This window comes from Electrona antarctica (assembly GCF_951216825.1).
Source record: "Electrona antarctica genome assembly, chromosome: 4".
Lineage (NCBI taxonomy): Eukaryota > Metazoa > Chordata > Actinopteri > Myctophiformes > Myctophidae > Electrona > Electrona antarctica.
This window is the reverse complement of record NC_136809.1, coordinates 36,887,076-36,903,182: the sequence shown is the minus strand read 5'-3', so window position 1 is coordinate 36,903,182 and position 16,107 is coordinate 36,887,076. Positions and strand designations below refer to the sequence as shown.

Below are 16,107 nucleotides of genomic sequence, written 5' to 3'. Positions count from 1 at the left end.
TAGATCAGCAGGTAGGCCCTTAACTACTAAAGTAACTATACTATAGACCAGCAGGTAGGCCATTAACCACTAAAGTAACTACTATAGACCAGCAGGTAGGCCATTAACCACTAAAGTAACTATACTATAGACCAGCAGGTAGGCCATTAACCACTAACGTAACTACTATAGACCAGCAGGTAGGCCATTAACCACTAAAGTAACTATACTATAGACCAGCAGGTAGGCCCTTAACCACTAACGTAACTACTATAGACCAGCAGGTAGGCCATTAACCACTAAAGTAACTATACTATAGACCAGCAGGTAGGCCATTAACCACTAACGTAACTACTATAGACCAGCAGGTAGGCCATTAACCACTAAAGTAACTATACTATAGACCAGCAGGTAGGCCATTAACCACTAACGTAACTACTATAGACCAGCAGGTAGGCCCTTAACCACTAAAGTAACTATACTATAGACCAGCAGGTAGGCCATTAACCACTAACGTAACTACTATAGACCAGCAGGTAGGCCATTAACCACTAAAGTAACTATACTATAGACCAGCAGGTAGGCCCTTAACCACTAAAGTAACTATACTATAGACCAGCAGGTAGGCCATTAACCACTAAAGTAACTATACTATAGACCAGCAGGTAGGCCATTAACCACTAACGTAACTACTATAGACCAGCAGGTAGGCCCTTAACCACTAAAGTAACTATACTATAGACCAGCAGGTAGGCCATTAACCACTAACGTAACTACTATAGACCAGCAGGTAGGCCATTAACCACTAAAGTAACTATACTATAGACCAGCAGGTAGGCCCTTAACCACTAAAGTAACTATACTATAGACCAGCAGGTAGGCCATTAACCACTAAAGTAACTATACTATAGACCAGCAGGTAGGCCATTAACCACTAAAGTAACTATACTATAGACCAGCAGGTAGGCCATTAACCACTAAAGTAACTACTATAGACCAGCAGGTAGGCCATTAACCACTACAGTAACTACTATAGACCAGCAGGTAGGCCATTAACCACTAAAGTAACTATACTATAGACCAGCAGGTAGGCCCTTAACCACTAAAGTAACTACTATAGACCAGCAGGTAGGCCATTCACCACTAAAGTAACTATACTATAGACCAGCAGGTAGGCCATTAACCACTAAAGTAACTACTATAGACCAGCAGGTAGGCCATTAACCACTAAAGTAACTATACTATAGACCAGCAGGTAGGCCATTAACCACTAAAGTAACTATACTATAGACCAGCAGGTAGGCCATTAACCACTAACGTAACTACTGTAGACCAGCAGGTAGGCCATTAACCACTAAAGTAACTATACTATAGACCAGCAGGTAGGCCATTAACCACTAAAGTAACTACTATAGACCAGCAGGTAGGCCATTAACCACTAACGTAACTACTATAGACCAGCAGGTAGGCCATTAACCACTAAAGTAACTACTATAGACCAGCAGGTAGGCCCTTAACCACTAAAGTAACTATACTATAGACCAGCAGGTAGGCCATTAACCACTAAAGTAACTATACTATAGACCAGCAGGTAGGCCATTAACCACTAAAGTAACTATACTATAGACCAGCAGGTAGGCCATTAACCACTAAAGTAACTATACTATAGACCAGCAGGTAGGCCCTTAACCACTAAAGTAACTATACTATAGACCAGCAGGTAGGCCATTAACCACTAAAGTAACTATACTATAGACCAGCAGGTATTCCATTAACCACTAAAGTAACTACTATAGACCAGCAGGTAGGCCATTAACCACTACAGTAACTACTATAGACCAGCAGGTAGGCCATTAACCACTACAGTAACTACTATAGACCAGCAGGTAGGCCATTAACCACTAACGTAACTACTATAGACCAGCAGGTAGGCCATTAACCACTAAAGTAACTACTATAGACCAGAAGGTAGGCCATTAACCACTAACGTAACTACTATAGACCAGCAGGTAGGCCATTAACCACTAAAGTAACTATACTATAGACCAGCAGGTAGGCCATTAACCACTAAAGTAACTACTATAGACCAGCAGGTAGGCCATTAACCACTAAAGTAACTACTATAGACCAGCAGGTAGGCCATTAACCACTAAAGTAACTACTATAGACCATCAGGTAGGCCATTAACCACTAAAGTAACATCATGTACCATGGGCTGGATGCTGTGGGCATAGACCAGCAGGTAGGCCATTAACCACTAAAGTAACTACTGTAAGCACATTTACCCTAGTATTGCACTTCTTCTCCACTCCATCTCAGAGGCAAATATTGTACTTTTACTCCACTTACTTACTTTGTTGCTTTCAACACAAATACAGTACTGTTTTAGTTGTTTTTTAATAGGACTGCTATTATAAAGACATTTATTTGTCTCCATTTGAATTTGCCTCTGGGGCCCAATAGAATTAGCCTGGGTTCCAGCCTGATTCGGCTGTGTTGGGTGAGTTTAGTGAATGATAAGGGGACGTTGCAGGACAACAGCAGTAGCTGCGCAGTGTGCAACTGGTGTTTTTCCTCAACCCGCACCACAGACCAATCCGAAGCCTCGGCTCCATTTCAGCCTGCATATGTCCCGCCTACCTGTGGAGAATAGGAGACTCTCCAGACTGATTAGCGCAGTGACATTTTCAGATCCGCGGAACGCAGCGAATCAGGCTGGAACCCAAGCTACAATAGAATGTGGATAGGAGAATGTTGGCCGTTTTGGTCCGCCCTCAGCCTTCCTCTTCTGGTGGGTTGCCTGTGTTTTCATTCCCACTAATAACAATGTACACACGTTCTGAATGCCCTGGCCGACAGATTCAGTAGGACAGCTCTGAATCTGTTCTTGAGAGATGACATCAGCAGTGGTTGGTCTGTAGGACATAAAGTGATTAAACTAGAAAAAGTGCCCCTCGGGGCACAGGTCTCCACCAGGGCAGGTCAGGTTGTGGCCTCCTGGTGGCGCTATAACCTCGGGGCACAGGTCTCCACCAGGGCAGGTCAGGTTGTGGCCTCCTGGTGGCGCTATAATAGGACAGGTCTCCACCAGGGCAGGTCAGGTTGTGGCCTCCTGGTGGCGCTATAATAGGACAGGTCTCCACCAGGGCAGGTCAGGTTGTGGCCTCCTGGTGGCGCTATAATAGGACAGGTCTCCACCAGGGCAGTTCAGGTTGTGGCCTCCTGGTGGCGCTATAATAGGACAGGTCTCCACCAGGGCAGGTCAGGTTGTGGCCTCCTGGTGGCGCTATAATAGGACAGGTCTCCACCAGGGCAGGTCAGGTTGTGGCCTCCTGGTGGCGCTATAATAGGACAGGTCTCCACCAGGGCAGGTCAGGTTGTGGCCTCCTGGTGGCACTATAATAGGACAGGTCTCCACCAGGGCAGGTCAGGTTGTGGCCTCCTGGTGGCGCTATAATAGGACAGGTCTCCACCAGGGCAGGTCAGGTTGTGGCCTCCTGGTGGCGCTATAATAGGACAGGTCTCCACCAGGGCAGGTCAGGTTGTGGCCTCCTGGTGGCGCTATAATAGGACAGGTCTCCACCAGGGCAGCTCAGGTTGTGGCCTCCTGGTGGCGCTATAATAAGCCAATGTGAAAAGGGTGCCATTTCTTCTTGTGCTTTGGATGGCAATTGGATGATTTGAGGCATTTCGTTCCAAAAATGTGTTTTACAAAAATCCACCTGTTGGTGGCGCTATAACAGGCCAATGTGAAAAGGGTGAGATATATTCCTCAGCCTAGTACGAACGTCTGTGAAAGATTTCACGTACATTGCACGCTGCGTTCATGATTTGAGGCTTTTTGTTTCCAATCCTGCAAATTTTGAAAGCCAATGTTAGCCAATCAGGATGGATTATGAAATATCAGACAGAGCTGTCTTGAGCACATGACTATAGAGATACTGTGTAACGATTTGCGGGATTTGTGGACAAAATATGGAGGAGTAATATCAAAATAATTGTTTTACAAAAGTCGGCCTCCTGGTGGCGCTATAACAGGCCGTTCTGGAAAATGTGGGGCAGAGGTTCATCGTTGGCATCTAGGGAGTGTATGTATGTGTATAGCTTCACACTGCGCACTATTTTAATTATTGCTATCCCACAGTACACTCAACTTTAAAAGAAGAGTGCAACTTTCATCTCTGGTTTTATCACATCAAATATATAAGCACATGAAATCTGTCTCTGACCAATCACCTCTCACTGTTTATTTTCCTTTTCTTGTTTGTCCTTCAATCTCCCTGCCATCTTTTCTGATCTTTCTCTACACATTCTCCTGTCCTCTTCATTCCTGTATCCTCACCTCAAACACTCTACTCCTCCTCCTCCTCCTCCTCTCATCCCACACCCTCTCCTATCCTCCTCTTCCTACCCTCTTATCTTCCTCTTCCTCTACCCCAGCCGTCGATCAACAACAACCCCTGGATGCTGCTGTATTTCATCTCCTTCCTGCTCATCGTCAGTTTCTTCGTGCTCAACATGTTTGTGGGCGTGGTGGTGGAGAACTTCCACAAGTGCCGGCAGCACCAGGAGGTGGAGGAGGCGCGACAGCGCGAGGAGAAACGCCAGCGGCGCTTGGAGAAAAAGAGAAGGAGTAAGTGATGGGGAGAGAAAAGGAGCGGAATGAAGTGATGAGTGGATGGCGAGGGTGTGTGTGTGTGTGTGTGTATGTGCGTGCATGCGTGCGTGCGTGCGTGCGTGCGTGCGTGCGTGAAGAGATAGAAAGACATAAGAGACGAAGAGAGGGGCAATGTCTCACGGGGAAGGAGAAGAAGCTAAGGTTGTGGGGTACAAAGGAGCGTTACAGAGACTGGGACAGAGGGTGCACTGGGAAGACAAATGAGTGAGACACAAAGGGACGAGGAGGAGTAGCACATGGAGGATGAAGGAGAGACGAGAGAAGATTAAGGGGGGTAGGACCTGAAGGGTAAAAAGGGAGAGAAATGGCATGGATGGATTACGGGGATTAGAAGTTGTGGAATCGAGAGATCAAGACAGAAAGATGAAGAGTAGAGACTTGAGAGGTGCAAGGAACAGAAAGGTATAGGGGAGGAAGATGAAAATGAGTGATGGAGGAGGGCAGGTGGACGAAGCAAAACAGTGGGATGAGAAAAGACAGAGGTACATGGAACATGAAGATGAGCAGTAAGGTCAGAGAGCAGAGAGGGAAGAGATGAACACAATGGTAGATAAAAGAGAGACAGACGTCAAGACAAAAGGGTTGAGAGACCATACTACCGTCAATGCATGGCTTTTTATGTCTTATTTTTAGATTTCACGTTTGTTTTCATTTGGTCCAAAGTCATTCAAATGTCACTGATATCTGAATAAGTCTGACAGTGTTGGCTGAACATCACTGTGTGTGTGTGTGCGTGCGTGCGTGCGTGCGTGCGTGCGGGCGGTTAATAAGTCTTGGATGTGAGATGCCTTTGTATAACCAGTACCACATGATGAGTTTAAATGTAGCTCCTGTCATGACTCATGTCTCGCATCACTCGTATATCTCTCCTCCCCTTTTCCTGTCTTAATAAAATCTGCTGAAAAAAGACCCCCAAAATATCTTCATATAAAAATGGGTGATGAATGACACTTTCTACGACAGCCCATTTTCAGCTAGACCTTGCACATCAGGTAAAGGCAAAAGTAATGTTACTTTGGTAGAAAATAACGACACAGTGACACTTTGTGTTAAAGTACCTATCAAGTCTCTACACTTACATTTTTCATACTGAAAATGAACATAATGGACAGAACCAATGCTTCCTCAAAACTCAAAACAAACTAATCACACTACACACAGTGTGTAGTCATTGACTAGTGACTAGTCACAGTGATTTCAGCTATAGCAACACGAGTTTCTCAGAAAACACTTTTTGTTTTATACCAGTGGTTCTCAAAAATAGTAGATAAGCTTCGTGCCCCACTGTGAGCTTTTATATCTGCTATTTTTTTATGTTTTTGAAAAATCTTGAAAGTATTTGAAAATGTTTTGTTGAGGGGTCCTTGGCACAAAAATGGGCGAGATGATTTAGAAGGCATTTGGAGAATGGGCCTCGGGTCTTATTGGGTTAGAGAGAGATGATAGGGAGACCAATTATGACTTCCAGAGAAGAGGAGGGGCAGAATACAGTGCTTGGTGGATGAACTCTGAAAATGAGGAATAATCCCCTGGGGGTTGACATGACACGCAGTGATAGAGGGAAATTCATTAAGACAGAGGGAGCGGAGCAGTAAAAAAAATCACGCAAAGATAGACATCAGGCAGAATTACAAGAAGGAGATTTTTAAAAACATACTGTTGAACATAAAACAAGAAAAAAGTTAAATTGAGTTAACTTTTGGGCTTTGGGGGTGACGAGGCTTATTTCCGCATGCCTTTCTGGCTGTATCTCTTTTCCAAATGCCACATGTTAGTATCTAAGCGTACCAAGCGTACCGTGGCCAGATGTATGGAGAGAGAACCGGGATGACTGGAAGCGATGATGGAGGGCTCGTCTGAGGACGACCTAGAGAGAGAAATTCAGTCAGATAACTCACGAATAGATTGAGACCAAGAATGTGTGAATATTATATTTGTGTGAATACTATATTTGATGGCGTTCAGGCTCTGCTTATATTATCATTATTATGAATTTACTCCCTGCTCAGCACATTAGCAGACAACCATTTATGAGCAGGCAGATATACGTCAATTGCAAACCGGAGAAAACAAAGCACATCAGTGGCCACACCCTCAACGGAAGGAAGTGCAATGAATCAAGTGATCTTAACTGATCAGATGCTTGACACGTAACATACTGTACAGTATATCTCCCACACAGAGCTTCCCAAATCATGCGTGTTAACCTCTCGACTGTATACTGCCTGAACTAACTCGCAGGCTACATAATTAAGCAATATTACACAAGAGGGTGTGGTTTAACGTGATTATTGCCACGACAGTGATGCGGTCAGGAATGAGATGTAGTCGAGTTCCGCAAGCATCACTGAAGTGGCAATATAATAACGTTAAACCACACCCTCTCGTGTAATATTGCAATTAGACAACAGTTACCCTTAAAACTAAGAAAATCGCTATTACATATTTTTTTAATGACCGATGTAGTCACTACGACCACAAATGTCCCAAGAAACTATAGCTAGCCTAGCCACCGAGTTTGCTAGCGCTCTGGGAAAACAGAGCAGCTGAATTCTTTGTTTTGATTAGGTGTGGAGTGGTGCTCGTTTGATCCATGGCTAGAAGGCTGTTTCAGATTGCTTCCTCGAAACGACCTGTTGTATAATTTACTTGAATCCTGTGTGCAGATAACCACATGAACCTTAGCGTCACTATTCCGGGTGTGTCATAAAGGTGGACATGCGGCATAAATAACAGACCTACAAGCTCACAACACGGTGCAGGGCATTGTTGTGAGACTGGTGTAGATGGGAAAAAATGAGGGGACCAACTTACCAAGTAGCCACAGAACCCCTAGGATCCTGGTTAACAAAGTGCACAGTATTTATGTGTTTGAGAGGATGATATAACTATAATGTTAACTCCATCCCCGTTCACTTGTAATGTTAACTCACATTATCGTCATCCCTCCTACATTGTCTTTCTACTTTTACTGCTTTCATCCTGTCTGTTCAGCTGGCTTTAAATGTTCCATTTACTTTTTTCCAGAACAGTGTCTATTCACCCCCCCACACATATCGCTTCCCATTCTCGCTGTCTTCTCTTCTCTAAAATCTGTGCCGCTCCTTTTCTATACGTCTCTTTCTCTATATAACATTTTTTGTCATATTCCCGCCCTTGCAATCCTTTTTGCAGTCCTTCACCGTCATCACACCACTCCTCACAACCTCTCATGCCTCCACCGTCTCTCTCTCTCTCTCTCTCTCTCTCTCTCTCTCTGTACTCTCACTCAGTACTTCTACTCAATTACATCTCAGAAGCAAATATCAGTACTTTTACTCAACTGCAATTGTTTAGCTATTTTTTGCTTAAAACAAAAAGTTTTTTGTTAAATTGTTGCATCACTATATTCTGATAGAAATCATTGCTGTAGAGTGTTTGTTCAGTAAGTAGTAAGGTCTCCCGTCTCTCCAGATCTTTACAGTAATTACTGTAACAGAAAAAACATTTTCATGTTGGTGACAAGATTTCAGCAAATCAGGAGAGAGCTATTTATGAGCTTAGTTTGTATAGTGTTCCAGATCCAATTTTGTCTGCTCATTTCTTTGTGTCATCACTTGTAATTCCACTTGTTTAATCTGTATCCTGACTGCGTTCTCTATCCTGATTGGATACAATTGCTATCTCAGTTTAATTTTCTGAAAAATGCATTTTCTGTTTAATGGAGAGACATGGAGAGACTTACTGAACAAACACTCTATAGCAATGAGTACTATCACAATATAGAGCTTTTTAACACTTACCGGTATTTTAACCAATGAACATTTTGAAAACTTGTGAAATGGGACATTCTGCCTACTTTCTACTTTTGGTACTTTTAAGTAATTTTTTGATACCAATACTTTTGTATTTTTCCTCAACTACATTTTAAATTCCGGACTTTTACTTGTAACAGAGTATTCCTACATTGCAGTATTGATACTTTTACTTAAGAGCCTAACAGATGTGAGTACTTTTTCACCACCACTGCCAGAGGCCCAGAAGGTGCCGTACTATGCGTCATACGGCGAAGCCCGGCTAGCCATCCACACCCTGTGCACCAGCCACTACCTGGACCTGGTCATCACCTTGGTCATCTGCGTCAATGTAATCACCATGTCTCTGGAGCACTACAGCCAGCCAAAGGTACATACTGTACATACAGTACCTGGCTATCTGGCCCTGTGTGTGTGTGTGTGTGTGTGTGTGTGTGTGTGTGTGTGTGTGTGTGTGTGTGTGTGTGTGTGTGCGTGTGCGTGCGTGCGTGCGTGCGTGCGCGCGTGTGTGTGTGTGTGCGTGCGTGCAATTTGTGTCATGATGTCAAACTTTTTCTTATGTCCCCCCCCCCCCCCCCGGCCCCCACACATGTAAAGCGTCTTTGGGTATCAAGAAAAGCGCTACGTATATAAGTCCCAGATATTATTATTATTATTAAACGAGTGCCACGGTGATGATGTTGATCAAATTATATTTTCTTGTTGTCTTTGTGACTACATAAGGCTAAACAAACAAGTACTATACTATACACACTTTTTATTTTTAAGATATTTTTTTGCTTTTTCTGCCTTTATTGATAGGTTGAAAGTAGACTGACAACTGAAAATAGGGAGAGAGATGGGGGGAAGACACGGCAAAGGCCGTCGGGATCGGGAGTCGAACCCACGGCACGCTGTCAGGCTGGCTCAGCAGCCTAGGTGCCCAGACGGTTGAGCTAACCGTCCTGGCCCTACTATACACACTGTGTGGTGATGTTTGGACAGACACTGTCTATAACTATAAGGCTAAATATAGCTGTGTTTTTGTCTGATGTTTGCCTCTCTTAAAACTAGGGTAATTAAATTTGTTCCGGTGAAGCCTCTCTTCCAATCCAGTTGGATATCAGTAAATGGGCTCTATTGCCATGACAAACAGCTCCCATAATGCCAACGCAGACACACCACAATCTTTCTCACACAGTCATTCAATTGCAATTCAAAAAATGCGTAATCAGGAAGACTATTATTACCAAAGCAATACAATTGTGTAAAAAAAAGAAAAGAAAAATGATTAGTGATTCGAGAAAATGTGCATCTCTCTCTCTCTCTCTCTCTCTCTCTCTCTCTCTCTCATTCTCTCAGTCTCTAGATTTGGCATTGAAGTACTGCAACTACGTCTTCACCTCCACCTTTGTGATCGAGTCCACTCTCAAGCTAGTCGCCTTTGGCCTCCGGCGCTTCTTCAAGGAAAGGTACAAACGAGGTCCTGTGTCGGAATATAATAATGAATATCTTTGATGTTCCGAATAAGAAAAGCTAAATGTACAAAATGCTAATGTACATGCTTTGAGGCTGTGTGTGTGTGTGTGTGTGTGTGTGTGTGTGTGTGTGTGTGTGTGTGTGTGTGTGTGTGTGTGTGTGTGTGTGTGTGTGTGTGTGTGTGTGTGTGTGTGTGTGTGTGTGTGTGTGTGTGTGTGTGTGTGTGTGTGTGTGTGTGTGTGTGTGTGTGACCCTTGTGTGGAACTGGGGGCAGGACCAAGTCTGCATGCTGGATGACTTCATCAATTCACACAGAATTATTTCACTCGTGCACGAGACGTACTGTAGGTTGTCTGTGTTTGATATGGCTGCTCGTCATATGAAACGCGTGAGGAATAATATGTAATCATGTGTCTCAATCAATAACCACATAACCAGATTCTGGCCAAGAGTCAGACATTTGATGTGACAGGCGAGGGTGACATGATTTACGATTAAAAACGTTCGATATGCCTCTCGAACGCCACTGAGTCGCAGGAAGCAGACATTCCACTGCTCAGCCCAGAACCATTACACTTCTGACTTGTTTAAAAAGTATTTACTGGCACATAAACTTCATTGGAGTTGGGAGTGTGGAAGTGCATCAGTCAAGCCATTTACAATGTGTCAAACGTAATCAACATCCTATTAAACTTGTGAAAAATGTGAAATGAAAATAGCGTTGCGAGGCGTTCAAAATAAAATCAGTGCCTCAACTCATACAATTCCATGTAATGTGCTTGTCAGGGTGTGGGGGGGGGGGTCCCCAGTTCAAATTACAATATCAATGTAAGCAGACCAAACACTCACTGTTACATTGTTACATGCTGAGCATCCCTCACCACTACAAACTATACCTCCACCTCCACCACAGCCTCTTCCTGTTGTATCATTTAGGTCTTCACTCTACAGCATGTCACTGCGGGTTATGATTCTTCATTCTTATAATATATATATATATATATATGAGTATCATTATGTTCTGCCTCATAGGGGGTGATAGGCTCTCTGAGCTCTGTGTATGTATATATATATATATATATATATATATATATATATATATATATATATATATGAGTATCATTATGTTCTGCCTCATAGGGGGTGATAGGCTCTCTGAGCTCTGTGTCCTGCTTACACATATTTGATATGTAGCTTTGTGGAGGCAGAACCACACTGATATGGAGCTTTGTGGAGGCAGAACCACACTGATATGGAGCTTTGTGGAGGCAGAACCACACTGATATGGAGCTTTGTGGAGGCAGAACCACACTGATATGGAGCTTTGTGGAGGCAGAACCACACTGATATGGAGCGTTGTGGAGGCAGAACCACACTGATATGGAGCATGGTGGAGGCAGAACCACACTGATATGGAGCGTTGTGGAGGCAGAACCACACTGATATGGAGCTTTGTGGAGGCAGAACCACACTGATATGGAGCGTTGTGGAGGCAGAACCACACTGATATGGAGCTTTGTGGAGGCAGAACCACACTGATATGGAGCTTTGTGGAGGCAGAACCACACTGATATGGAGCTTTGTGGAGGCAGAACCACACTGCCAAATGAAATGCTAATATATTTGCAATCTGACAGAAACTCGTAATTACAGTGGCATTTATTACCCCGACAACATGTTGGCTGATGTTCCTTCATCGGAGGTGCAGTAATAAATGTCAGTGTAATTATGAGGACTAGGTATGTGTTGTCCATTGCCTGCTCCTCATTGGAGTGTGCGTGCCCTTTCTGACACTGACACAGATAAAGCTACAATCTGTTTTATGCTGTGGTCTCTCGGTCTCAAACTACAGACGACAGGAGTGCATCTAGTGTCCAATCCAAAGCACCATGTGCTTGACTTTGTAACATCCAACATGGGCACAGAGGCAGTGATGCAGAGGTGAGAGTGGCTCACACCGGTCAGCCTGAAAGTCTAATACCTCCCCCAGGTTATAGTTAATTCACTTTTGTCTAGCGGGTTAAGATGTTGGCTTTCCCATGTCTTTTTTTGTATTGCAATTTAACTCCAGCAAACAAACTTTTTCCACTACTGTGTGTGTGTGTGTGTGTGTGTGTGTGTGTGTGTGTGTGTGTGTGTGTGTGTGTGTGTGTGTGTGTGTGTGTGTGTGTGTGTGTGTGTGTGTGTGTGTGTGTGTGTGTGTGTGTGTGTGTGTGTGTGTGTGTGTGTGTGTGTGTGTGTGTGTGTGTGTGTGTGTGTGTGTGTGTGTGTGTGTGTGTGTGTGTGTGTAGGTGGAACCAGCTAGACCTGGCCATAGTGTTACTGTCAGTGATGGGGATCATCCTGGAAGAGATTGACTACAACGCTTCCCTCCCCATCAACCCCACCATCATCAGGATCATGAGGGTGCTGAGGATAGCACGAGGTACACGCACGCACGCAGCCACACACACACACACACACACACACACATACACACACGCACACAAACCATCCCAATCCGAGAAATACTATAGGATTCAAGTGTGATAGCACCATTCGTCCCTCATAAACCAGCTCCTATATACAGTCCTTCAACTAATATGTAGAGATGCCTCTAAGGAAATAGAGAACCTCTTCACAACACACGCACACACACAGTTTGCAGAATAGACCAATGGTTTGCAAACGTTTTAGCTCAAGACCCAAAACAGAAATGAGATCAGATCTACATGTTCACAACGTGTCCCTTTCCGGTCCGTTGCGGATCTGCTATTTTCACTACTTTAAATTACATTTATTTATGGAAAGATTAGATTTATTTTATTTAAGAAATACTTTAGAAAAATTGAAAAGTTATGACTTAATCCATTGAGACCTGGAACGCATCCATGTCACGTTAGCGTTTAACCACATTAACCATTAACCCATTTTGGGCGGGAACCCCTTTTGGTGTTTTAAACATTATGTTATAATTTAGCTATTGAAAAATAGCAGATCTACAAGCTCATAGCGCGCCACCGAGTGGCGCGCTATGAACTTGTAGGTCTGCTATTTTTGAAAAATCGTTAAAATGTGCCTTTTTCTTTCCAAAAATTGTCATGATTTAGAAAACTTTTTTTTTTTAATTTCGACGTCAGGCCTGAATGGGTTAAACATATTTTTTATGTTTTTCAATAATATAAAAATGTGTCCAAGACCCACAAATGGGTCCCGACCCAGTGTTTGGGAACCACTGGACTAGAGCAGTTACATTATTCCTCTATGACCTCTTCTTTGTGGAGTGGCAGTGGCTCCGGAGGTTGAGCAGCTGCTTGGGAATCGGAAGGTTACGGGGTTGATCCCAAGCTCAGGTTGAAGTGTTCTTATGAGCAAGACACCTGAACGAACCTGAACTGCTCCCGATGAACAGGTTGGCGCGTCGGTGTGTGAATTGTAAAGCTCTTTTGAGAAAGGCGCTATATGGATGCACCATTTGCTATGCTGTGAATAAAGAGACTGCTGACATCCAATTTCTCTTTTAATCTCTCCCGTTATGTTCCCATTTTTCCAATAAACTCTGTTATTCGAATGAAAGCCAGCCATATAGGTTTGGCCAGCCGTTTTCTCTGCAGACTGTCTTAACTTCTCACTGAGGGGAAGAAAGGCTAATTACCACAATCACACTTAATCCCCCTCCTCTCATCACCACCCTCTGCCTGTGTTATGCTGCCCAGGGACCCGCTGAATGGGCCCATGGGTAATATGCTAATTAAACAACAGCTGATGGGTGGAATTAACAGGGCAGCTACTGTAGGAGTGCAGCGCTAGGCTATTTGAAGGAGTGTGGGGTCTGCTTTACTGATCCCCTTTCTCCCCTCTAGTTGTTCCAACACCCATGCAGTGAATGTTAACTATAGCTTGTCAGGCCAGAGGAAAGAAGGAAACGAAACAGAATATTTGATGACATCACAGCTCTCCGAAGTTACACAAATCTAAGTTGCTCAGTGAGTAAAGACGGAATTCTAAATGCAGCTACACTTTACAAACGTTTAATTTACAATAATATATTTGAGCCAAACGAACAAGTGCTTTTTTATGTTGCCTGTCTTGCATGTTTGGAGAAAATGGCAGCCTGTTGAAGCTGTGTTGTCCACTCCTGGTTGATTATTCATGGTTTCATCAGGCATGTATGCTCTCTATCCGTGTAGGACTCCAGCTCCCATGGGGCTTTACTTCCAGTGTGGCTAGGGTAGTGCCGTGGTTATGAATCATCTGTCAGCTGTTGCTGTTTTCTATGACAATATGGCTCATGGTTTTCCCTGGTCAATGCATGGCCACACACAGCTTTTCACCATATCCCCTTGAAATTGGACCACTGGGAATTCTATAGGGTCTGGGTGAATCGATTGGTTGTTTCTCTCTCTATTGCTCGCACACACGCACGCACGCACGCACGCACGCACGCACGCACGCACGCACACACACACTTTTCTTTAATGGTAACTCAGACTCCCCTTACCTTCTGCTCTCTCTCTCTCTCCAGTGTTGAAGCTGTTGAAGATGGCAACTGGAATGAGAGCACTTCTTGACACAGTGGTACAAGCTCTGCCACAGGTATGTTCACACGCATGCACTCACATGCACACGCACACGCATGCACTCACATGCACACACACACTACAGTGCTTATCACAAGGACACACAGGAGTTAATTAGGAGTTGAGGGATGAAAAATGAGCTTTGACATTAAAAGCACGTTTAAAATGATGAGCTTCTGGAAGTGGGGTTATGACTATAATGTTGCCCCCAACGCTATCTTGATAACTTCTGAACATTACCCTCATTTATTAAAAAAGATGACGGCTTGTGCAACTTTTTATTTTCCTCTGCCGTGCTCAAGCCAAGAACCGTTGGAAGTGTTCTTTCCTCTGCAGCAGTTGCATTATGGAGGTAGTTGTACCAACCACCAAAAGCCCTTCTAGCCTGGGATTGAATCCCACCAGAAGTCTTACTATTGTGCCTCAGTCTCTCCTGCCAGCCTTTCATCTTTGCTTTTGGAAGGAGAAGGAATAAGGGAAGAATGGGGCAAACAATAATACCAAGTTCTGGACTGGCCATTCTGATTTAACCACTTAAGCTGTATGTATACACACTGCACTTTGTCGTATGACGGATAGCGAAAATAGCAGATCAAGTTCATAACAAAATACAATTTATATTAAAAAAATAAATAAACGATCACATGCCCAAAAATGTATTTGTATTATTATGAAAAGAATATTAATAAAGAATAATAACAACACACATTTAAATGTTTTGCTCCACGTGAGTCTGCGCAGCCCACAGGTTTGAGCTTAACCATAAACTGTCAAAAAATAAACAAACTAAACCTCTGGGGTGGTTATTTCTTCCTTTGTAGTTTGAAGAGCAAACTCAAGCGCTTTCACTTCTTTTCTTTTCTGTACTTCAGTCTGTTCTATTGCTCAGGCAGACTGACCTGGATGTGTTTTTTGGTTCTTTATTGTGTTATTTGGTGAAATTGTCTTGGCTCAGGCCCATGATTTGGTGTCTCCAATGTGACAAAAGGGGTCCTTTGAAGTGTCAGAATGATTTTGAGCTGTCGCCTGTCACACATTACATTGTACAATGGCAAACTTGCAAATGGTACAAGATCAGTCCTGCTCTTTTCTCTTCTTAATATAAAGTACAAATGAAAAGAGAGTACAAAATCAAGTTAAAACGATCCTACATTTAAAATGAAAGCATCATGATATTTCTGCGTTGCATATAACATGAAATCGCCCTTGGGCGAGGCGTAAAAGGTGATATCCTGTGTTTTGCAAAAAATAGCAGATGTACAGTTACAAGCTCACAATGCATTGCACCACGATACATTGTGTTTATGTGAGCTTATAGATCGATTTAAACACTGCATATATTATCACTTATAGATCTCTTTAAACACTTTTCAGTTTCAAAACACTGTACTGTCTGTAGGCTATAATACAGAGAGGAACCGTATGCAAACTAAACTAAGGTTTTCAGAGCACACGCTTCAGACACGCTCATTCACTATGACGACCAACGTGAAATCAGTCTATTTTCGACAGCTTCTGTTGCCTAGTTGCAGTTCCAATGCTTGCGTGGCAGATCACCTCTTTTGTCACTTTCTCAGCACAAAAGTGCCTTTCCACCCTCATTGCTGTATAGTGTACACTCGTTCTCCCTGCTGCTCCA

General features: G+C 43.5%; 1 protein-coding gene across 1 annotated transcript in view; it reads left to right on the top strand.

The window, feature by feature from the left end:
* LOC306921294 (voltage-dependent T-type calcium channel subunit alpha-1I-like) overlaps nucleotides 1-16,107 on the top strand; it is a gene marked incomplete at both ends in the record, with an annotated part of 148,815 nt that overhangs the window by 101,964 nt on the left and 30,744 nt on the right. Inside the window, 5 exons of the mRNA XM_079498403.1 lie at nucleotides 4,420-4,612; nucleotides 8,670-8,821; nucleotides 9,793-9,902; nucleotides 12,201-12,334; nucleotides 14,414-14,484. Coding sequence (XP_079354529.1) covers nucleotides 4,420-4,612; nucleotides 8,670-8,821; nucleotides 9,793-9,902; nucleotides 12,201-12,334; nucleotides 14,414-14,484 — 660 coding nt within the window. The remainder of the gene's footprint in view (nucleotides 1-4,419; nucleotides 4,613-8,669; nucleotides 8,822-9,792; nucleotides 9,903-12,200; nucleotides 12,335-14,413; nucleotides 14,485-16,107) is intronic.